Source organism: Thermobia domestica, chromosome 16 (genome assembly GCF_964235325.1).
Source record: "Thermobia domestica chromosome 16, izTheDome1.hap1.1, whole genome shotgun sequence".
NCBI lineage: Eukaryota > Metazoa > Arthropoda > Insecta > Zygentoma > Lepismatidae > Thermobia > Thermobia domestica.
Window position 1 is genome coordinate 175,093,369 of NC_137469.1, and position 25,021 is coordinate 175,118,389.

The window sequence follows — 25,021 nt, forward strand, 5'->3', positions numbered from 1 at the left end:
ATGCAAGAGGTCGCGTAGAAAGAACTGAAAGAAATTCAAATGCAAATGAAGAGACCTCAAGGGGGCGTGGCCGAAATACTGAAAATCAATCCACCAGAATAAACAGACACAATTCTCAAAACGCGCCTCATCAAAACACGAGACCACAGAGAGGTACACGGGGTGTAAATTCAAGGAATTTTTACAGCCGTAGTAATAATAATAATAACAGGAACACATATGATGACACAGAACAAATTCAAGTATTAGAAACATATGACAGCAGACAAACTTCCAACACTTACACAGCACAAGGAAATACAACCAGTGCAAGGGAAAACAATCGCAATGAACAATGAGAATTTCCAGCATGCACTGAGGAAGAGTTGATACTTGACATCCGAAATAACGAACCCAGTATCCAACTAGTGGTCCAACCCCAGTGCGTGCTCGATGACAGTCAAAACAGTAATAATGGTAGTATGATACACAATGAAAAAGAAACTTCATTGAAGATTTTAGAATGTAGATCATTAGAAGAAAAAGAAAATTGTGTCACTTGTACAAAAATAATAGAAAAGAAATATTTTGATCAAAGTAGTGACATAGAAAATAACTCAGTTAAGTTAGTATTAAAAGATGGTAAAAGTGTGTTAATTAGTAAACCAGTATTTGAACAAGCAAATGGGATATTTGATGAATTGCTTGATATTCGAGACGAGCCGGTGACTCGAAACAATATTATACATTTACCTGAAATTAATGTGATAATTTATGCGCAGTCAATCAATGCATTGCTAGACAGTGGGTCATCCATCTCAGCATTGAGTGAAAATCTTTGGAATACAGTTAAGGACAGTAATCCCGCACCACCTTTTTTGAAAAGTAATAATATGAAAGTTACTTCTGCGTTTGGTAGAAAGGTAGCTGTCATATTGGGGCAAACACTATTAGCATTGTACATTAATGGGAAACTATTTCACACAGTAGGGATCATAGTGAAAAACCTTAATCGTGATTTAATCCTTGGATCTCAGTTCTTTGTAGAAGCACATGCTGTGTTAGATTATTCTAGAGGATTATTAGTATTACATAAGCCACACACTGTAGAAATAAATTTTCGAGACGTGGAAGTAGATAATCAAGATTTAGTATTAAGATATATAGAGGAGACAATAAATTGTGATGCTGATAATGCAATCACGGTAGAGAATTTTAGTGAATTAGAGAGGCATGATGAATTGCAGCAAATGGTTTATGGCAATTCAAGGGAGCAGCTAAATGAGACTGACCCCAAGCCACAGTTGAAGCTTAGAAAGTTTCCAACAATCAAGGAACTGCAAGAAAGAGTATTGTCACCCTCAGAATGGTTACAGGTGGATACGAAAACCACTGTAGAAGAAATCCACGAACATGTAAACGCTTATGTAGAACTTAATAATGATCAGAAGGCCATGTTAGCTTCTTTGTTAATTAAACATCGTGATATATTTGACGAGAGACCTGGAACAATCAAAGGGTATGAACATTGTATTGAAATAATTGATCCCACACCCATTAGGTCAAAAATGTACAATTTTCCCATGAAATTTCAGAATCAAATTCGAAATGAAATTCACAGATGGCTCGCGTGGAAGATAATAAAAAAATCACCTAGTAGCTATAGTCATCCACTTGTTGTTGTAGAGAAACCAAATGGACAGATTCGTCTATGTGTGGATGGGAGGAGGCTTTCGCAAGTTATAAAAGGACAGACCGACAAACCATTAGTCCCTCTTGACATCTTGCAATCACTTAGTAATAAGAATTATTTCAGTAAACTCGATATAGTTGAATTCTTTGTAAACGTGAAGGTCAGGGAAAAAGACCAACAATTTTTAGGTTTCGTATATGAAGGTATATCATACTGTTTCATGAAACTACCATTTGGAACGAAAACCAGTCTGTCATCGTGCATCAGAGCACTTGATCAAATTCTTGGAAATGATGTCAAATCATTCTGTAATACGTATGTTGATGATACAATTATAGCATCTACTAGTTTCGAAGAGCACCTGTCTCATTTGGAGCAGGTGTTGACTTTATTGAAAGAAGGAGGAGTTACACTCCGGCTAAAAAAATGTGAGTTCGCGCAACCAAAAATTAAGATACTTGGTTTTGAATTGTCTCAAGAAGGAATTGGCAAGGATGAGAATAAAATTAAGAAAGTAGTTGATTTTAGACCACCTAAGAATGTAAAAGAGTTACGTAAGCTGTTAGGTTATTTAGGATTTTACAGATGTTTCAGTGCGAAATATTCGGATGTCTTGTATCCTCTTTATGAGTTGCTAAAGAAAAATGTTAAGTTTAAATGGAGTTCACAGCATCAGGAAGCTCTAAATAAAATTAAAGAAATATTTCAAGAGAAAGTAGTGCTTAAAAAGCCACTACCTAACAAAGAATTTATTTTAGAAGTAGATGCCTCCGATCGAGCGAGTTCCAATTTGTTGTATCAAATAGATGATGATGGAGAGAAAAGAGTGATAGGAATGTCCTCGAGAATATTTTCTGGCCCTCAGAAACACTATACGACGACGGAGAAGGAACTTTTGGCACTGGTTGATGGGGTAGCAAAATTTAAACACTATTTGATAGGAAATAAATTCATAATACGCTCAGACCACGAGGCCTTAAGGTTTATTTTACTATGTAGACTCACCAATCAGAGAATTTTAAGATGGGCACTCTCATTAGCGAATTTAGACTTCAGTTTTCAACATGTAAGGTCCCAAGATAATATGGCTGATTATCATTCAAGATATCCACCACATAGTAATGTTGAATTTGACATTGAAGCCAAACCAGTTTTGAAAGAATCATTAATGGGTATCTTAGAAGAGATTCCATGTGAAATGAGAAGTTTAATTAGCATGTTACCTGAACTACAAACTTCAGATTCATTTCTAGGTCCCATTAAAAGACAAGTAGAAAATGGAGAAAAGAATGGTAAAGTTTGTGGGAAAAGCCACCGATATGAAATATTGAATGGTAGGCTATGTAAGAGAGATAACATGGGCATACGCATATGTATCCCAGAAGTCTTAGTCAAACCTTTATTAAATTATTATCATGAACAAAGTGGACATCTTTCAGCTAGCAAACTTGTACCTCAGTTGACAGAGAGTTTCTTTTGGCCAAAGATGCGCACTGTAATTAGGAAATATTGTGGCTCATGCTCCATATGCCAGAAGGCAAACCCTCCTACTTGTTATTATAGAGGTCCTATGCATTCAGTTATAGCAGAGAAGCCAGGCGTCTTTCTGAGTGCTGATTTCTGCGGTCCAATCACTAAAGGATATGGTGGTTATCAATACATATTAGTATTTTTAGATGTGTTTTCAAAATTAGTAGGTCTTTATGCTTGTAAGAGAGCAACTACATCCATTGCATTACAAAAATTGAGAGATTTTCTCAAACTATGCCCAAATGCAGAAATGCTAATCACGGATAGAGGGACCCAGTTCCAGTCCATACAGTGGAAAAATGCAATGAAAGAATTAGGAATTAAGCATGTTATGAGTAGTGCTTACTTTCCTCAGGGAGAAATTGCGGAAACAGCTGTAAAGTCTACAGTCCGTATGTTACGTAAATATTGCTCTCATAACCAAAAAGAGTGGCCGAGATTACTTACTAAAGTGGAAAGGTGCTTAAATACAGCAAAACATTTAAGTACGGGATTTTCTCCCTATGAGCTACATCTAAACATCTCACAAACAAGTGATATAGCTCGTCTGTTTGAGGTACCGGAAGTGGACAGATCTGCTGAAACCAAGTATTACGTGGAAATTGCGCAGAAAAACTTGAAGAAAAAGGCGGAAGCAAGAAAAGCATATTTCGACAAGCATCATCGGCTTGTAGAGTATAATATTGGAGACCTTGTACTAGTTCGTCTCTTTCCAAAATCAGATGCCTTGGCAGGGGTGTCCAAAAAGTTAATGGTTTTATATAGTGGCCCCTGGAAAGTAGTCCACAAGACAGACACCAATGTCTATACACTTGCAGACCTCAACACTGGCAAGGAGATAATTAAGAGAAATGCTTTTCTATTAAAAAAATATAACATGCGAGAAAATACACCTGGAAAGGAGAATGCAGAAACATAAATTCTCAAGATGGGAACTCCAACGTATCATGGGATACATAGATATTAATTAATTAGTATTTATATTATTATATTCACACATATAATCACATTAGGTTAAAGAATATTTCTATATATATATATAGTATTGTTAGTAATATAGTTTTTCATACAAGTCTATAGATAGATAGGTAGACAAATACGCATAAATTTGCTAGGATAGTTGTATTTTATTAATTTTAATCAAAAGTGTCATATATAGTATTCACTCTAGGTAATTCTATTCATGTTAAATTCGCATAAGTGAGAACGTTGTGATATCTTTTCACAAGTATATCCCAACCTTCTCAAAAGGGGGAATTGTTATGAGCAAGCTTAACAAAGATATTTTTATTTATTTTATTTTTATTATTCATAAAATTTGCATATGCAATCTAAATTTTATATTCAGATTTAATATATATATTTAATTAGTTTAGTTATTCTTTATACATTATATTTCAAGCAATCATTCTGATATTATTTTATTTTATTTAAAATTTCATTAAGTTTAGTGGCATAACAGAAAACTGCTTTTCTTTGTATATTTGTTGGAAAGTTCTGTATGATTTTTGAAACTTCAGGGAGATAGAGGTTAGTGACCTTTAGGGTACCAAATATTGCCAACCTATAGTAACTAGAAAATACTATAAACAAGATTCTTTCAATGTGTTATAACTATTATAGAAATATATTATAAGAAAAGGAAAGAAATTCTAAGGATGGACAAAACAAAATTGGCGACAGAAAGTCGCTGAGCAATCTTTTGTTAAACTATACACACCTAGATACGAATTTTCGAATACAATACGTGAGAAATTGTTTCACTGACCGCGATTTTCACACTTTTAAGGGAACCGCTACCTCTTCGGTGGGGGTGGTTCAATGGATCTGGGTGCCTAGTCAGCGAACCTTCATCAATTCAATTTTCATATTGTTCCAGGGTTACCAGAAGGTACTGATATATGAAATATATTTTTGAATATAAATTTCCAACCTATAACAATTCTTGGACAGATCCGATAAAGTTAAATTAGTATATAGAATCGCGATCCTTACCGTATTTTCTTTATAGAATAGCTATTTTGGCAGTTGCTATTCTTTGCTTAATTTTTTTTTACTCAGTGTGTTGATTCTGGCACTTCCGGCATGCCTTGGAGTGTGATGGAAGGTAGCAGAAGACAATTGTCTACCACCAACAAGTTATTTGGTATTTTTTCTGCTTTTTGACAATGACAACTCCACCCAAGTGTATAAATGTAAAATAGGATATTTAAATATTGGTTTTCAACTTTTGTTACATGTCAATTGTAATTCGTTAATCAGTAATATCATTAAATATAAATGTAAACAGAGAAGGATATCGGTCACTGAGAGAGGTTGTTTACATTCGAAAAAGAAACAGTAACCGCTAGAGGGATACACCTGTCAGGCCTCTCACAAGCAACCCTTTGTGAAAGAAAGTCCCGCTATCCTCTGACAATAAAGAAAGAAAAAAAAAAAACTTTTGAAAGCCGCGAAGGAGGCGAGTTTTGGTAAAAGATAGCTTTAGTGTGTGCCACAAAAGGAAATGAGAGTAAAACATAGTTAGTTGAAGATCGACTGTCGCCAAAGTCAGACAATTATTCTTTGTGAGAAACTGAGAGTTGAACTCATATCTTCATACATACATCACTTCAGCAGTAATAATAGAGCTAATTGTTATTTGGATATCTGTTATATAGAGATAATTATTCTGAAGAACTACATTTTATTTTATGCTAAAGTGAATAATCTTTGACGTAAAATTACAGCTGAAAATGTCTGACAAGTTAACGAATATCAGTTTAGCATAACAAAAGTAAAAAACTATGTTTGCATTGCTGAACTTCAATTGACATCAGTGCAATGTTATTTATTTAAACACAAGGTATAAGACTGAGTTAAAGATACCAGTGTGTTTTATCAGCAGTTTCTCTGAAACTGAAATTTTATTCTCAATAGAAGACAAGATCTAAAGACTGTGACTCCCTAAGAAGAAGGATAATAGGACCTCTCCAGGAGAATCATCTGTAGTGAAGTGTGTTAACAGTGACGAGAAAAGAAAAATCTTGTTAAAACGGTATAGTGACAGTGAACATTTGAATTGAGAGAGAGATCTCTATTATTATTTTTTTTTTACAAAAAAAAATCATTTAAGGCAGTTATCAAAGTGATTGTTTAACAATATATATCTTTATATATATATTGAATATCTAGTGTGTATATATCTATATATTGCGTGTGGTGGTGTTGTGTGTTCAGTAGTGAAATTAAAAATAAATATGGGTGCATTTCTATAAAGTGTGTGGAGTTTTTAATTGAATACTTAGCCGCAGGGTGAGTACAAAATAACTTGTATAATTTTTTTTTTTACTTTTCAGGCATTTCAGGATATGTTGTGTCTGCCAGATTTAACTAATGCAAATTGATGATAAATTCACATTTTCTTAAAATTAAGATAATATCTGACGTAAGTCAGAGCTTCAAGCAGCATTACCGTCCCTAACGGGGCAATGGGACGTTAATATAGAACTCATGTTTACAGGAATGTAAATTCTAACTTTATTTGTAATTTGGCTCTACCGACACTAAATTATATTTTTATTTATTTATTTTTTTTTGGCTAATCTAAATTTTTATTAATTATTTACAACATTTACATATCATTTGCATCTGTTGTACATTCCTGTAGTGAGAGAATGAGATGGGTATTAAAAGCACCTCCCACTTATCTCATGCTCTTCACATACATTATACTTATCGTAAGCCAGGTGGGGCCTGGCCCTTTCGTCCCCTTTTGGGTGCCCATGCTTGCTTCAACTTTGATAATGTGCATTTCATTTACGGTGATCTTTCTCAACCCTTAACTGTTGAGAAAGGAATGAAGAGTCTGTTATATTTGTATTTTGTGCATATGGTGGGATTGTGGAAAGAATACCAGTCTTTAGCTCTACGGTCATAGTGCTTAATACAACATCTATTGGAAAGCTAAATTTACATTGATTTTATCTCATATTCGTAAAATATCCCTTTTCCCTCTTTAAAAGATCTATCCTGTGCCATGGAAATTTTCCTCAAACTAGCATCTCTTGTGAGTGTGGCATTGGCATCAATTTCTAGAGGATATCAGGCTTAGCGCCTATTTTGAATTCTCCCTGTATGTTGTTATTGTTCTTCAAACAAGAAATTGTAATTATTAAATAATAAAGAAGAGACTTCCCTATGTTGTCACCTCATCCCAATACAAATTCATGCTTACCATTCTCTTCCTAGTTTCCGTAACTTCATCAAAGCTCAGCCACGCCGTTTCAACAATTAACAAACTTCCCTATTGACAAAGATAATTGTGATGAGCTAGTCATCCACGTGCGGAGCACCAGGAAGAAGCGAAAGCAAAGAAGTAGAACAAAACCAGGGGACACGGGACCCTCGAGGTGAGAAGTGTGACAGAAGCCGCCAGAAACACACTTTGGACCCCTATTCAGAAGAGTCGTCGTAGCAGCAATTGAAAGACGGTCGGCACGCCTGGGCCCTCACCAACCATTGCATGACAGAGGTGTCTTTCTGAAGAGGCCAGGACATCTGGGAGCTGTTGCCCTGAGGTCGAGAGGTTCTTCACTCTCGAACGTGAGGTCCGGGATCGATACCAGACGGAAACACTCAACGAATTGGAGGATACGGCTTCACCCGATATTTGAAGAGGCTCATCATATCGAAATGGCTGAGGTACAGTAAAACCCTTTCCTTTCCTAACCTTTGTGTCTCTGTGATTTCTTCTATTAGAAAACATGCATTTCATTTCATTCATCCCCAATTAATTACTTCAGCGCTGTACTGCTCAGATCCCCACGTACTTTCTCTCTTGCCATGCGAAGTGCTATCCCCACATTCTTTCAGTAAAGAACTGATAATTGAGCAAATAATTGTGGTTGTAACTCCACAGTACAGTACAGCAAGAAATTGATGTGCGAGTCCATTTAATTTGTAAAGGGGTGTTTTACAGCCAACCAAGCGAAGATTCGACTTTATTGTCCTTTTGATGTATTTTATCTGTATCTCAGTCTGTACAATATTTATTCGAAGCTATATGAGGAAAATTTTTCATCATAACATTTTTAAAATGAATATTTACATTTAAAACAAAATTCATTTTTCTAATTTGGCGCCCTGTTCACCTGGCGCCTCCTGCGAACGCGTAGTTCGCAGGATTCAAGATCCGGCCCTGCAGTAACAATGGAATTCTGTATTACCGCCCGACTATCGTTGTTGTGAAAACATTCATCATAATATGACGTAGGAAAATGAGTTACATTAAGGTCTAAGATCTAATATCAAAGTTGAAACATCGCAAGTAAAAGAAAAACATATAATAGCAAAAAGTTTTGAAAATAATTGAAAATAAGTAGCTGCGACTACATTTAATTCAAAATTGAACTTCTGGAGCGCAACGTATGAGCGTAACTAAAAGAAAAAATCAATAAGAACAGTCGGGATTTGAATCTAAAGAAAACAAGTAGGAGTCCCTTATACTAACCATTCATCTACTATATTTTGTTTACTAAAAATATTTTCCATGCAGCAAAATGCCATTTCACACTGAAACATTAACAACACAATTACAAAGTTTTCAAGAAAAATTGCCAAAGCTTATGTATTAAAAGTATCCCGGTATTCGCCCAGTGGTACTGCAAAATCACTAGTCAGGATGCCTCGTATCGAAATTTGAACCTGGAGACTCCCAATTACAAAGGTCAACGCTAACCAGTAACCTACGTTCGCTCAGTAAATGTCATGAAATTACTTTTCTGTAATTATTTTTGGAAAATGTTTATTATTTTCATGAAGCAAAGAGTGCATCTTCTACTTGGGTTGAGAACTATATACTATACTTCTAAGAGTCAATTAATAGTTGATGTTTATTATTTCCGTCGATTTTCTACGTCTGCTAAGTTATTTCAATTTTTTTAAAGTTTTCCCTTCCGGCTATGACAATGATTAGAAATGAAGAGTCCTCTTCTTATACAATTCTTGATCATTGTAACATTTTTTAGTCTAAATTCTGAATTATTGAAAATATTTAAATTAGTTAGAATGAAGAGGATAATACTAAGAAACATGATTAGAAAAAAAAACATTGTTGTTTAACCCTTAACGAGTTTTCGTAACCATTTGGTTACACATTTTTTGATTTTGCCTATTGGGTTGAAGAGTGTTATATTTCCGTATTGTTCATTGTAGTTATTTATGTACATACTTTCTGTGATGGGAGAGCAGCTATTGCCTCCTTGTGACAACTCTGGTGAATTTTATGCGGGAAATAGTGTGTGGATATGTTGCTATTTTGCAAGCAATGCTGGAAGTAGACAGAAAATATTAAATACTGAAGGTAAGCAGTTTATGTTTTTATTTTTCTTGATATGTTCTTGTTTGTAAGTCATTGCCCAACAATGTGCAAGTATGAAAACGGCATAATGTCAAAAATTGATTACTATTTACGATAAAAAATATACTACGTAACCATTTGGTTACATTGTCCGATAACGAATCAAACGTATACTTTGTACAAGAAAAAGTACAATATATTGGACTAGCTTATATTGCTGTATCATTTGATATTTTTATAGAAAATCTAACGTGAAAAAGAAACATAGTACTCTGTTTATTAGTCAAATTTTAAATTTCATACAGAGGCTTAGTATGGAATATATATATATGTAAATCTATATGTGTTAAGTTTTACTGTGAAATCTCATGTCAGATGCAAAGGAAAAATATTGTGATAGCCTTTTACATTTTTGCAAGTGACTGTGTTTCGTCAGAAATGGATGAAGAACTTACCTCCGTTGATATATCCTAAGGAAGGAAACTAAACATAAGGCCAACAGTAGTGATCTCTTTCTCTTCTAATCTATCGGATTTCGGAACCTCGGATTTAGAACCTGATCTTACTTTCAGTGATTCAGATCCAGATTATATACCTGAGATATGGTACAGAGTGAGGCATCAGTCAGTTAAGACTCCTGTAGCACAGGAACATCTTGGCATTCACATTTGGTTCATGGTATATGTTTTCGGGTGGGTAATGGACCATATTGTTTGACATAATTGCCCTGGCGGCCATCTTGGAAGCCGTAATCTTGGATCCAACTTTGGATTTTTAAAATGGAAGGGGATATGTGGGGTATCATTTGATACGACCTCAATTTCAGGGAAACAGTGATACAGACTACTTCACCTACCGTTATTGGTTCAGAAGTTATTTTGTCACAAAGTGTGAAAATTTGGCATTACAGCATTATTTGCTCTATGTGCTATCCTTCTTGAGCAAGACAAACTGCAAAGCGCCTCTGCCAATCCGCATGGATTCGCAACAGCATGTCAAAGGTTTCACAAGATTGCAAACATCTCTGCGTCAGATGGTGGATATCATGGATGGGTTCTTGATAAGTAAGGTTCCTCAGATGATAGCAGAGGAAGAGCTCTAGTGGCGTAAAATCTGGTCCACTCTATTCGTCTCCGTCGCCCATTCCAATGTCCCGGAAATGGTCTATCGAGCCATTGGCGTGAACATAAGGCATAGTGAGGTGGAGCACCGTCTTGCTGAGAAATTATGGGAAATCACCGTTCTCATTCAAGATAGAGGAGTAATGCAATATCTGAAGGATGTAATGAAAATCTTAACTCTTCCAACAATGAGACAAAATCGTTAAGGAGGCAGAAGATAAGATTTTTTTTCTTATCTTCTGAGGCAAACACATGAGAAGTGTAGACGAGTCAAACATGTTCATAGAACTCTGCCGTACACCAATGAAATGAAAACGATGGTGTCTTAGAATTTTTGGGTACATGCTAGATTTAGTTGTTGTAAACAGTTGGTTACCTTACAAAAGAGAGTGTAACGTACTTGGGAAATCATCCAGACATCTTAAAGTGTTTCGGGCTGATACTGCATCTGCACTAGTATCATGCAGAAAGCCTAAAGAAGAGAGACCATCTTTAGAAAGCTTGGGCGAACCTCAAATAAAAATATGTCGACCTGTTGCTACGTGACCATGTGATAATACAAGGAAAGAGTTTGTTGCTCACTTACAAAAACGACTAAGGGAAGATGTCGTTTTTGTAAGTCGGGAGTAACAAGCTCACTAAAGAATTCCTTTATGCAGTTCCATCTGTAAGTATATGTATCACGATAAGGAATGTTTTTGTCACTTGGTAATTGATATCCTTTGTAGACCCCTAAGTCACTGTTACACTATGATGATATATTCAAATTTAAAAATATAAAAAATGAAATAAAAAAGAAGAATATTCTATAAAACTACGCATATATTTGAATATCATTTATTCAATCTGTATTTTCAGCGAAATATAAATATTAATATTTTTTTCTATGTGGACTCATACATAGTACCTTACATGTTCTTATAAATTAATATTCCAGATTTAGATATTAAATCCTATAAAGTAAACAACTCTTACCATGTTTCATTTATTTCTCCTTTCTTATGAGACTACTTTTCTTTATTACTATATGGCTACAAGTACTCAAAAATCACTTTACGGAAAACTGTGCAACGTAACGATTTGGACACAACTCAGTTCTCGAAAACTATTGGCGGGAAAATTTAGAAAACTACTTTCAAATGATATACAATCCAAATAGACGACATACTGCAAATATCATAATTTTTGGATAATTTTCAAAGGTAGTGAACTGTTAAGGGTTAACGAATTGATAGAATCAAGCTTTCTCAAAACATAAAAAAAATACTGTATGGTATGGGATGATCATGGAAAAAGTAAAAATAGCCATCGAGGACACACTAACCAACCACTGTACGCAGGTAAGTCAAGGTTCGTTAACTTGAAAATGAAATGAAATGAAATCTTTGAGTTTTACGTCCCGCGGTTATGCCGGTTAGGCTAAAGGAGACGGTAATGATGAATAATGAATGAAATGGTGGAATGAAGAAAGTGGGAGGAAACGAGAGAACTCCGAGAAAACCCATGCACACGGTGTTTATCCACCACAAAGTTCACTTGGCGGGGACTGGGATCGAACCCGTGACCCCAAACACCAGAGGTGAACGTTCTATCACTGATTCGTTAACTTGGTAGACGTATATGAAGAAATCACTAAAAGAAAATAGCTGATAGCTTTACGCCTAACCATTTCAGCGACCTCGAAACTATGAACTCTACATGAACATCTGTTGTCGTTTTCGATCATTTTATATGTTACTCCCTTCCAAGGTCGCAAGCTGTCTTGCCCCTTATCCCAATGCAGCCTTTCGCCAGCCAGGGGCAGGGAAGGAAGAACGCACACAACTCGCTGTATAGCTTTAGGGCAAATACCTAAAGGCACAAGCAATAAACCACTTGACCAAGAGCAATGTTGCTAAACATAAGACAGGGTAAGCCCACGCTCAGCCTGTTCGACACAAAATCACTGACCCTTCGAACAAGATAACATTATTGCGCTCTCAGAGTCAGGTTTTAATTGCATTTGTGCTGAAGTACGTTTTCTTTGATTTTTAAACATTTGATGAATTTCTTACACACTTTTGTGTATGATATTTTCTATGTGGAATATTATTGAATATTTTCTACTGTACACATTGTGTAAATAGAACTCATCTGTATTTCTTACATTGACTTTGAAAACTTTAGCAATGCCCTCATGCGCTGTGTACGGCTTTAAAATGAACACATGAAATAGAAAAGTTGGTGAAGCGAATGTCAAGTTCCGTTCATTTCCAAAGCAGGGAGATTTACAGCAATTGTAAAGCAATAGGGGTGTAATTTTGTCATTTGTGGTTGGACCCAAAAAGCCGTAGGTCCACGCTGCTTATGCCCTTAGCAGAGCTGAGCTGATTTTGAGTTTAACATCCCGTTCAGCAGCGAGGCTATATGATATGTAGACCTACTGGTTAACGTGGAATCGAATCACACGAGCTCCCACCGGGAATCGAACCTGGGTCTCCCACGCCAAACGCGCGTACGCTAAGCTTGTGCCCTTAGTTTTATGAATTTTACCAAATGAATGCATATCTACATATTTTAACACAGTATATGAGTTCTTTGCTATATTGCTTTTGTAGTAATATTTTTGTCATTAATTTGCTTATTATGTATCTTTCTATATAAAATAACAAGTTCTGGCTGGCTGATTGATCAACGCTAGGCCAAACCGCTTAAGCTAGAAACTTGAAGTTTAGAAAGGGCATATGATTTGTAATGTAACGTCCCACTAAAAGAAGAATATTTGGAAATTTGAAGGGAAAAGGGAGAAAGAGGAGTGGCAATTATCTTAAAATGCCCATACCTTGGAATCTTTGAGTGTTAACGACATGAAATTTGGTATATGGACTTCTCATTTAAAATAATTAGATATGTATGTAAGCGTTTTTATGATATTTGCCCTAGAAAGGAAGAAAATAGGGTAAAGTTACAATTGTTATAATTGGATGGTCATAACTCGAAAATCGTTAAGGTTATTGACATGAAAATTGGTTGAGTTGATTTTGAGTTTAACGTCCCATTCAGTAGCGAAGCTATATGAAACGTTAACCTACTGATTAACGTGGAATTCGAAATACATGAGCTCCCGCCGGGAATGAAAATTGGTGTTTAGGTTTTGCAAGTAAAACAATTAAAGACATGTTTCTGCGTTTTTTCATTTTTCCTTAGAAAAAAAGGTTTAAATTGTAATTGGTAAAATAGAATGGCCATATTCCAAAATCCCTTAAGAGTAGAAACATCTTGATTAAAGATGTATTTCAGCGTTTTATATATATATATATTACGGTTAGAAGAAAAACAGCCGGAAGACAAAGTTGGGAGTTGAAATTGTTACAATAAGATAGCCATATCTCGAAACCACTTAACATCAGAGGTCTTAGGGATATGAGAAGTGAGAGGTCGGAGAAAGAGCAAATGCAAGCGTCTGGGGGCGGACTCCCCGCCTAGCCGAAAGCAAGTTATGCAATAAAAAAATTTGCATCAGTTAGACTTTACACGGCGGTTTCTGGGTGTTGGTTTTTGAAGCTCCAAGTTAATCACATAACTTCAATTTACATGTCTTTATTTTCTAAAATTCAGCAGTTGTTTATAAGTGGGTATTTTGGACTCAAATTTTACATTTAAATTCATATGTTTTTTCGTTATTTATATCTGGTATCAACTTTGTTTTCTTTATCAGAAAGATAGAAGAAATTTTTGATTATTTTTACATGTTCCTGTGTCTCCCATGATAGAACTAGAGGTGATACGGGTTTCGATTCCCGTCAGGAGTCGTGTGGTTCGGGTTCCACGTTAAGTCGTAGATGCACGTCTTGTATAGAGTAGTAGCTGAAAGACACGCTGAACTCTATATCACCTCACCTCGTGAGATATTCTACGTTTCCATAATTTCTAAACCACTTTTCTTTCTTTCAATCTCCTCCTTCCTCTTAGGACACGCATAGGTTCAAACAGAAACATTCTTCTCGGTTGGAGGACGCAAGGCTACTGTACCATACGCGTACAACCCTTATGGGACTAGGTAGTGAGTTGCGCAGTTTGAGTAGCACGCACGAATAAACCACGCTTACATTTATTATATATAATTAATAAAATCTCATATTAGGACTTACTCTGCACGTCAAACTTTCAACATATGTGACTTTTTAGATTCTGTTCTTCTTCTGCTTTATTATTATTATTATTATTATTATTATTATTATTATTATTATTATTATTATTATTATTATTATTATTATTATAGCTATATGAAGCAATTATCTCGGCAAACTTGGTTAATACATACCATTCAGCAACCGGTAGTTGTAGAAATCTAGCTTTTCTAACAGTAGTTGTTAGCTCAATCGGTAGAGCGCTGAGCCATGGATTCAAGGGTTGCGAGTTCGAATCTAGTCTGTCAAAACATTTTTTTCCTGATATAATTCTTGAAATGGAAATGTTTCTCTCTTCGCCTTTATCTCGTAATTCTAAATAGAGATGTTTGGATGTGAAAGAAAAAGTATACTAGAATATAAGAAAAGAGAGGTAATTTACATGATACCTTTTGCAATTTTTAACTATATTTTCACCTATCTAGGACGTTTCTAAAAAGTTCAGACTTCTAGAGCTCCTTTTCGCTCTCTTATGTGTCCTTTAACTAATTTCTACAGTTACTTAGTGAATCACATATACATATATTACAGATGTCGTATCTCTTTCTCTTCTCTCTACATCATGTCTGGAGATGAATGTTTTGACAATAGGTTACAAACACGATTTTAAAAAATAATACGATCTGCGATATCAGTGATACATATTGTGGTGTTTAACTTAACATATAAAACAATAAATAGAAAAACTGAGAATACGAATCTTTTCGTGCACTGATGCTTCAATAACAGTGAACTGATGCTTCAAATCTGTGTCTTTACTCCCTTCACCTATGTTAATTCCCTAGTCAAAATAAGAACTCTTCAAAATTAATCACAAATTCTTATACAACCATCCCTTCCTTGGAGTACTGCGCGGTCACATACCCGTCACTGCGATGTAAAGGCACTTATGGCAACGAGGATACCTAGAGGACGTACCTAGAAGATGACAAATATATGTCCCAAGTGACGATATAAAAACAAATCACTGTTAGAGTGCGAAACTGAGCCAGGTATATAAATGATATATTTGTGGCACATAGTTGCAAGTACTGATTAGGTGTAACAAGTACCTAAAACTGTAGGTAGCTGAAGTACATACTTAGCACATGAATATCATATGTGCCAAGTGTCGGTATCTAAAAAGTAGCTGGGACACCGAAATGGCACATGCCTAGCGCATCTTGTGCTGTTAGGGCTATTGGACTAATTATTAATCTTGATTATTGGATTCCTCAAGAACTCATTGGGTTTGTCTACACATAAACAGAAATCGTCAGGGATTTTATTTCGATAGTTTGAGCTTACCAGTAACGAAATTTGAGTTTTGTGTGTATAAATAGAAAAGTTTATTATGTAAACACTCAAGCACACAAGCACGAAAACTGCGTGTTGTGTGGTTATTTCGTATTAGTTTTGTGTATCATAAAGAACGTAAAAATTCTTTTGAAAAAAAAAACTCGTAACTTTGTTTCATAAGTAAACTTTAAGAAAGAATGATGAGATTGTATATTCCCATGTACATTTTTGAAAGAGAAAACAAAACATTTATGTAAAGTGACAAATTTATTTCTTTATTTTTATGTACATAAACATATAAACAAATCATGTTTCTAAATAATTTTTTTTATAGTTTTTAATTGTTGTGTTTATATTTACAATATCATCATTCATGAAAAGGATGAATTTGTTAATGCTGTTGATCATTGGTTCTTCGACGAAATCAAATTTTAAGAAATGATCAGATAGCTGCAATAAATAGCATATAAAGGTGAAATTATTTTGTAAGTCGAGTTGTGTATTGGCTTGTAGTATGACCCATATTAGTATGTGTTGGTCAACTTCTTGCCCATTGGTTTTCTTGGGGGTTCTTCTATTCTTCCCAGATTTGCATTCTAATTAATTCACTTGATAATCATTCACTTTCACTAATCACGCATCGTCTTTTATCCTATATCGCATAACTGTGGACCGTAAAACAGCAATATTTCATTTCTCATCGTCCGCATAACATATATATGTATGTCCTCTCAGTCATATGAGTAATTCCAAAATATTTTGGAAAAGTAAACAGTGGAGCGGGAGGTATAAGAAGCTGAAGAGTCAGCCCCTGACCGGTCTGCAATCACACATAGAATTTTTTCGTTTATATAAATATCAATAGCAGTGAAAGAAAAGTGGAACATGTTCTGGTGGAAAGGGAAGTAGATGAAGACAAAATTAAACGGATAAATTTAACCATATTTTTATATAAATTTTATTTTATTTTATTATCCTAGTGCAGAAGCGTAAATGAACCTGATTTTGGTAGTCAATATCACGATCGCCTAATTTTATTTTGACCGCAGTTTTATATATATATATAAAATAATCTCACTCTCTCAAATATCCTAGCCAAATAGCATTTTACGAAATATTTAGCCTTTTGCTTCAATCCTATCCAACTGATGGAAAAATATCTGAATATAGGTAGTTACTTATCACCAGACCCACTTTCAGTTTGATCGTTATTATTTAATATAGTGCTTTAACTCACACAAACATAATATACGACATAGCGCATAGAACCTTATGAGTTTTAAAATCATAAAGAACATTTAATTAAAAAGTATACACTACAAAAATATTTACAATTTAAACAGTCCTCATTTTTACAATTAGGATAAAAATATTAGAATTTTTGATCGATATGTCGATACTTTCGATTATTTCGATATTTTGATATATCGAACAAGTTTCGACATTTTGTCGATATCGATTATCGATATCTAAATTCGGATATCGTAAATCCGTATCGAACCCCCTCCGAAATGATGTTTTTGGCTACGTGGCTGATTAGGAATGCGCATGAGACGAGACGAGACAGAGTTCTTCCAATGGAAACAGATAAACTTTTCGAGACAAGACAACTTTCTCGGCACCTTTACAAGAGGAGACAGCCTCAAGTCTTGTCTCGTGTGCATCGGTAGGCTTAAAGTAATGTATTGTTACTAATCTTAGTATTTTATAGTGTATTCTTAAGCTTAAGGTAATATATAGTTAAATTGTGAGTATGTACAAACATCTTTTTTATTTTGTCCTTGAGTGCTTAAAGTGAAGTATAGTTATTAAACAAAGTTTTTTATTATTATTTTTTTATTTTTTTTATTTTTTTATTTATTTATTTTTTAATTTTTATTTTATTTTATTTATTTATTTTTTTTTTTTTTTTACATTTGTACTCTTAAGACGAAAGTGTCATACAGTTAGCTTTTGTATTCAGTTAACATTTTTCTTTCTTCAAATACTTTTAAAGTTTGTAAAAACATTTTTATTTTTTTCTTGAGTGCTAAAAGTGATGTATAGTAAAGCTTGGTACTTGATACTCTATTGTTAAGCTTAAACTGAGCAACAGTTAGTTTTTGAATAAATTATGTCAACTTGTGTGAAAGACGAACACTGGTACAAAACCCTGACGACCACTGGAACATTTCGATTTTGGGGTGTCGGATATTGATGCAATACAAGGAATCTAAAAATATATTGTTTTTCCTTGAACGGCTATTCGAATTTGAATTGTAACTATAGGAACATGTGTAGGAAGGATCAATGTGTCTTTCCAACTATGGTACAGCTCCGAAAGATTCACGATGCTCACAGAAGTGATAAAAGAGTTATGTTTCAACCTTAGAGTGACGGGCACCGGTGCTTTTACCTTTTATATATATATAAGGTTTGGCGAAAAGTCTGGGCCGCCCTAAATATTTGAGAAGCTGTAAATGCAGTCGATCTGTAGTCAATTGGGATTAATGTTAGAGAGAGAGAGAAACATTATGACATGGTTAAGGCTGTCTTCTGCCTTCTTAGTGGCCAGCATACTGAAATCAAATTGTGCATTTTAAATGGCAACATTGTCATGTGACATATTAAACATCCTCGTTCGAAGAGAAATCCAATGGTGAAGATATTTTTTCAAAGTATGTAACGGTTTTAATGTTGATAATGGATTTAGAATAGATTATGTTGTCTTTTAGACTTGCATCTGTGTTATCTGTGTTGCATTGTATGGGCGAAAACTGAATGTATTTTTATTATTTATTTCTTGTAAGTAGGACGGACTCGAGACGTTACAACACTATCTGTCACCGGCTCGCGATTAGGATGTTGCTTATTGAAGACGGCTGCTATCATTGCTGAAGCGCGTCCTCCATCCAAAAAGATAATTTCGATTATTTCGTCTCGACTTAACATCCCACTGTACCTAGAAGAACATTAAATAAAGGGACAGTCAGTTTCCGTCCATATAATGCTCTACACATAACAAAATTTAAGTCTAACAGATAACGTAACCTATTGTAAATCAACTCTCAATTTTAAAACTTGCAGATTTTGGAGAAATAATTTTACCGTTGGATTCCTCTTCAAACGAGGATGTGTAAAATGTCACATCACCATATTGCCATTTAAAATAAACAAATTGATTCCAATATGGTGGTCACTAAGATGGTGGACGACAACCTTAACAACGTCATAATGTTTCCCCCTCCCGCCAACATTCATCTTAATTGACCTCGAGTCGGTTATATTTAGTCTACAGTTTCTCAAATATTTAGGCCGATCCTGACTTTTGGCCATATATATATAAGCTGTAAGAAAGCTTTAAAGCACTTTTTATTCTTCGTGTTTTTATCAACGTTATAGACACTTGAAAAAAAATCTTATCTTTCTGTAAGCGGCACTGGCAGTTTCCCCTGAACCATAAGGTGATGTACAAACATGGCGGTCATTATTTTAAGCGCAAAGTAGGAAGTTAAACTCGATCATATATATATATATATGAGTGTGTGTGTGATTTGTATTCTTGCGATTCTTTGACATGACAATTAATGCCCTCCTTGCAAGATTTTATGCCTACACTACTGTAGTGTCTGCATAATTACCTCCCTTCTCCCAATAATTAACTGCTTGCTCCCTTCTCAGTTTTTTATCGATCCAATTTTTAGTTGTCTTAGTGTGCCAGTACATAATCACCACATCCTAATTATATTTAGCTTTAAACGCCTACAAGATAACACTGAAAAATATATAGGTTTATTACGCAAATTTTTAATCCCAATTCGCGATAATTGACGACTAATTAAGGCCTGTGACAAACATTTTGTCATTTCAGCTAAACGAATAAAACGCAAGCTCTGGCGTGACGTTGCCAAGTGGTAAAGGGGTGTTGCTATGGGTAAGCAGACAAACTACAGCGCGATCAGGTGACAGGGGATAGACGTGGATGTGTGCCAAATAAACGTGGCAATATCGCTGGCCTCTCATTTGCTAGCAGCATTTAAAGGAAACTTGGAGCGCCGCCTTCAAATGCCAAGATGTTTGTCACGCCGTTTAATACACTATGAAACTTATTTTGTCCGTTTTAACCGTTATAAACTTACTTCTTGTCCCTTTGCGGAGAACATATGTGTAAGTACATGATTTCGTACTGAAGTTGGTGATTGTGTCACAATCCAATTCAAAATCTTTTGGTATTTCAGTTGGTTTATTCTTGCACATGGTATCGACATCTTTTATGTTGTGATTCCAAAGACAAGAGTAGCATGTTAAGCCTATAAATAAATACGAATATACATTCTTAACGTTTTTGAAAATAAAACTTGAACAGTAGGAAGAATCTTCACCACTATCTTCGTTCACATTAAATAAATAAATCTTATATATAAAATAGAAGGGCTATATATATGTTAGAGACTTGCACGGGCCGGGCTGGGGCCGATTAATTGCAATTCTTTAATAATTATTGACTTTCGTTAAACGATAATTGGAATAAAGCCAAACGTTGAAGAAGTATGCCCGTGAAAAATGTTACAAAGAATGCAATAGCTATTTACAGTTTGTGTTGCTTAGCGGCTCCACTTTCACTATAAAGGATTGCAGGCATTGGGCGGTAAATTGATCTCTGACCTTGACCTTCACTGAACCCAAAATATGACAAGAAGGGGTGGGAAAGTTTTGCCTGTTGCTAAACAATATTGCCATCTTCACTTTATGCTAAAAATCAATTAGTTTACATTTTTGTTACAGGAAATGAAGTTTTTGTTCTCTCGATGACAGGCAAAGTTCTAGGAGGCAATTGTACCATTCGGGAGGCAAGTGTCAGGTTGTGAATCAGAGTTTAGAAACTGTTTCTGAGGATTAGGTCAAGTTTAATACTAAATTTTGAGAAAGATTGTGGTTCGAGCTAAATTTTTTTAAAATTTATCGGGCGGGGGTCGGGCCAAAAACTTTTAAAATTTATCGGGCCCGGGCCGGGCTTGGCCCAAGAATTTCAAAAAAACTTATCGGGCCGGGCAGGGCTCGGGCCGAAAATCTCCAAAACTTTTCGGGCCAGGGCTTGGCCGGGCCTATGTATATTCGGGCTGGATTGGGCTCGGGCCGAAAAATTCGGCCTGTGCAGGTCTCTAATATATATCGGGTGTAGCAAAATAAGTGTTACAACTCTTGGGAGGTGACTCCTGCCACTAAGACAAGAAAAAAAGTTCTCTTGAACTTTTGGCTATCGGACATAGTTTCGGATCTACAAGGTGCCGAAAGCGTGGGAAAATAACTTTCGGACGCCAATAGTTCGGGAACTATCCAACGTAAAGAGGTCGGGTAAAAAATTCACTGAAGAAATCATACCTGCTGTATTGTATTTTGCATGTTTCACAATCCTACCATGCATGCGCAAGGGATTCCCCAAAGGAACGTAGGGAGTCCCAGATAATCTGCCAAATGAAAATTGGTCGAAATGGATACGAATTGACAGGGTTTCTACCAGGTAACAACAATTCGTTTGTATTAAGTCGATATCTGAAACAAATACAAAATGGCGGATACCTTCATGTCCATTGTGTGTGGTTGCATAATCGCCAGGTACGGATGCTGGACAACAGTGACGTTCTGAGTATTAAGTGTAGCGAATATGTACTCAAATGCTCTAGAAAGACATCTGGAGTGTCGGTAGAGCACAACAGATGAAGCAGGGTGATTCACATGTGTGGAAACACTTAACGAAAAATGCCCAAAAATGCACTCATACTCAGTAATCGTGAGTTCAAAGTGTCGAAAATGTAAGGATTAACGTCAAGAACATGAAAGCCATTGCCAATACACCAATAATATTCCCTCAATCCGATACAATATGGTGTGCACGGTTGCATAGCAATAAGGGTGCAACAACTGAGGCCAAGTTGAAACTGTGCAAGGGGACTCACAAAGAAACTGGGTAAACTAAATTAATGTCACTAGTGGGATCTCATGATCGATATTGAAATGTGTGTGTTGATAACAACATGTAGCTGATAGACAAATGTCAACATGTCCCACTACTGCTGGGACACCGTCCCAAGTGCGAAAACTAGGAAAATAATGTTGTACATTCTGCTATTAAATCTGGTGCACTTTTTGATAGAACGTAACTAGAACACGATTGTATCAATGTCCCTCTTTGTTTGGGATATTGTCCCACAGTCGACACATTTGAACAGAAATATCTTAATCCATGGTTCAAATTCTGATAGGGCGTAGAAATAACAAACTTGTATCATGTCCCACGTCTTCTGCGACATATGACGTACTCGAAATATAGGAAAACACCTCCAGAAATAAGTATCTTACACACAGTTGATCATTCCAAGACAAAGACGAAAATGAACTAATTTGGCACATGTAACACTACTGCTGGAACACCATATATATGGAAAATAAAACGAGATGAGAAATAAGAAGAAAGGTCTTAAAGCTCTGATTGTTTACAACTGTCAGGAGGAGTAACAAAATGAAACACACAAGCATGTCGGGAGGCTGTACAAGAGCGCTTGCCAAACAAAGTGGGTACTCCTCAAAGAAATAAATACAGAGAAAGTGAGGCTCCTTCGAAGCATCAGGGCTAAAGCGCTCGCTTTCGCTCGCATGGTCGCAGTTTCCTATCCTACTGAGAACCCACGGCCTCATATTCAAGACCCGAGTAGTTAATTTCCTATTTTTCACACGTGGGACGGTGTCCCAGCAGTAGTGGGACATGTTGACATTTGTCCATTAGCTACATGTTGATATCAACACACACATTGGCCACATTTCAATATCGATCATGAGATCCCAGTAGTGACATTAATTTAGTTTACCCAGTTTCTTTGTGAGTCCCCTTGCACAGTTTCAACTCGGCCTCAGTTGTTGCATCCTTACTGCTATGCAACAGTGCACCTCATATTGTATCGGATTGAGGGAATATTATTGGTGTATTGGCAATGGCTTTCATGTTCTTGATGCTAATCCTTACATTTCCGACGCTTTTAATTCAAGTTCACTGAGTGTAAGTGCATTTCTGGGGATTTTGTTAAGTGTTTCCACACATGTGAATCACCCTGCTTCATCTGTTGTGCTCTACCGACACTCCAGATGTCTTTCTAGAGCATTTGAGTACATATTCGCTACACTTAATACTCAGAACGTCACTGTTGTCCAGCATCTGTACCTGGCGATTATGCAACCACACACAACGGGCATGAAGGTGTCCGCCATTTTGTATTTGTTTCAGATATCGACTTAATACAAACGAGTTGTTGTTACCTGGTAGAAACCCTATCAATTCATGTCCATTTAGACTAAATTTTCATTTGGAAGATTATCTGCAACTCCCTATGTTCCTTTGGGGAATCCCTTGCGCATGCATGGTAGGATTGTGAAACATGCAAAATACAATACAGCAGGTATGATTTCTTCAGTGAATTTTTTACCCGCCCTCTTTATGTTGGATAGTTTCCGAACTATTGGCGTCCGAAAGTCATTTTCCCATGCTTTCGGCACCTTGTAGATCCGAAACTATGTCCGATAGCCGAAAGTTCAAGAGAACTTTTTTTCTTGTCTCAGTGGCAGGAGTCACCTCCCAAGAGTTGTAACACTTACTTTGCAACACCCGATATATGCTTGTTTATTTCTTTATCCGGTCGCATAATGAAAATAGAGCTAACTCTTCTCCTAGTGTTATTACACTATCCATAGATCAAATGTAGCAAATGCTTGTGAGAACGGTGTAAATACGCTGTTCAAAAATGTAAGAAACGTTTTTCATCTTTTGGAAGGTTATATCTAATTTATTGTTTGGTAAATTCACAATGTTTGCATCTCGCATTCTTGTGACTGTGATTGTGATATACTCTACTCGTTAATTTGGTTATATTGGGTTGTCAGTCTACTCAAAGTGGCAAAGCAGGAGTATTTTGGTGTTTATCGCGCTAGCCAAAACAGTAATATAATCTAATTGGAAAAGCAGCAGATCGAGAATCTAGCATTGAATTGAGTGATTGAGGAAAGATTACTACGTTAATTTCGGGCAAACTTATAATGCCATTTCTGGCAACAAGTCCATCTCTTCTAATAAGTGGTCGACACTTGTATTAGCCTTTCAATATTTCCTCTGTTTACGGGCATTCTCTTCACATTTTTAAATATGGGTAATTATTTCGTTCCGGATTAGAAGCTGTTTCAAAATGTCTACTACTCTTCATCTGTTGGCGGAAGCTACAATTTCGAGAATCTTCAGCAAATCTGTACTCTACTTCTTTCACTAAGGTTTCATAGTTACTGACACCTTCATTTATATTTTCTAGCATACACTAAAATGAGTATGCCAGCAAACATCCTATTGAGAACATCCGTATCCCGTTGTTCCCAAGCGTGTGCTTTCTCTCCTTACTGACTGTTGGAACTGTTGTCGCGGGATTATGTGCTATTTACACACGCTTGGTATACCAGAGCAATCTCACAAGTAATATATTTCGACCAACTGGTACTGCTTATCATCGCTATGATCGTCTCTGATATTTTGACCCCGAAACGTATTTACACGCTGGTTCTATTTCGAACTTCGATGAGAATTTCTGTTTTGAGTTTCAATTGTTACTGCTACGCTTATTATTCTTGCTCATAGTAGTCTAGTTCCCTAATACTACCCTCTTTTTTGATTGGGAACAGTCACGTTCTCGGTTCTCGGTGGGTAGTTTGTATCTCGTTCACTATGGCAAGCGTCTCCCATAGAAGATATAAGACCTAACTTGAAGCGCAATTTCAAGATTTAAGCTTTTTATATTCAAAAACACATAAATATATTTTATGGAAATTACTATATCCCATGTATGCCTATATTTTTAGATTATCAATATTGAGAATACCACACTCATTATTCTTTAGG

The 25,021-nt window shown here is 35.8% G+C and overlaps 1 protein-coding gene across 1 annotated transcript in view; it reads right to left on the reverse strand.

Moving 5' to 3' along the window:
* LOC145672834 (uncharacterized) overlaps positions 1-25,021 on the reverse strand; it is a 68,041-nt gene that overhangs the window by 16,940 nt on the left and 26,080 nt on the right. Inside the window, exon 2 of the mRNA XM_081741982.1 lies at positions 20,229-20,399. Coding sequence (XP_081598108.1) covers positions 20,229-20,399 — 171 coding nt within the window. The remainder of the gene's footprint in view (positions 1-20,228; positions 20,400-25,021) is intronic.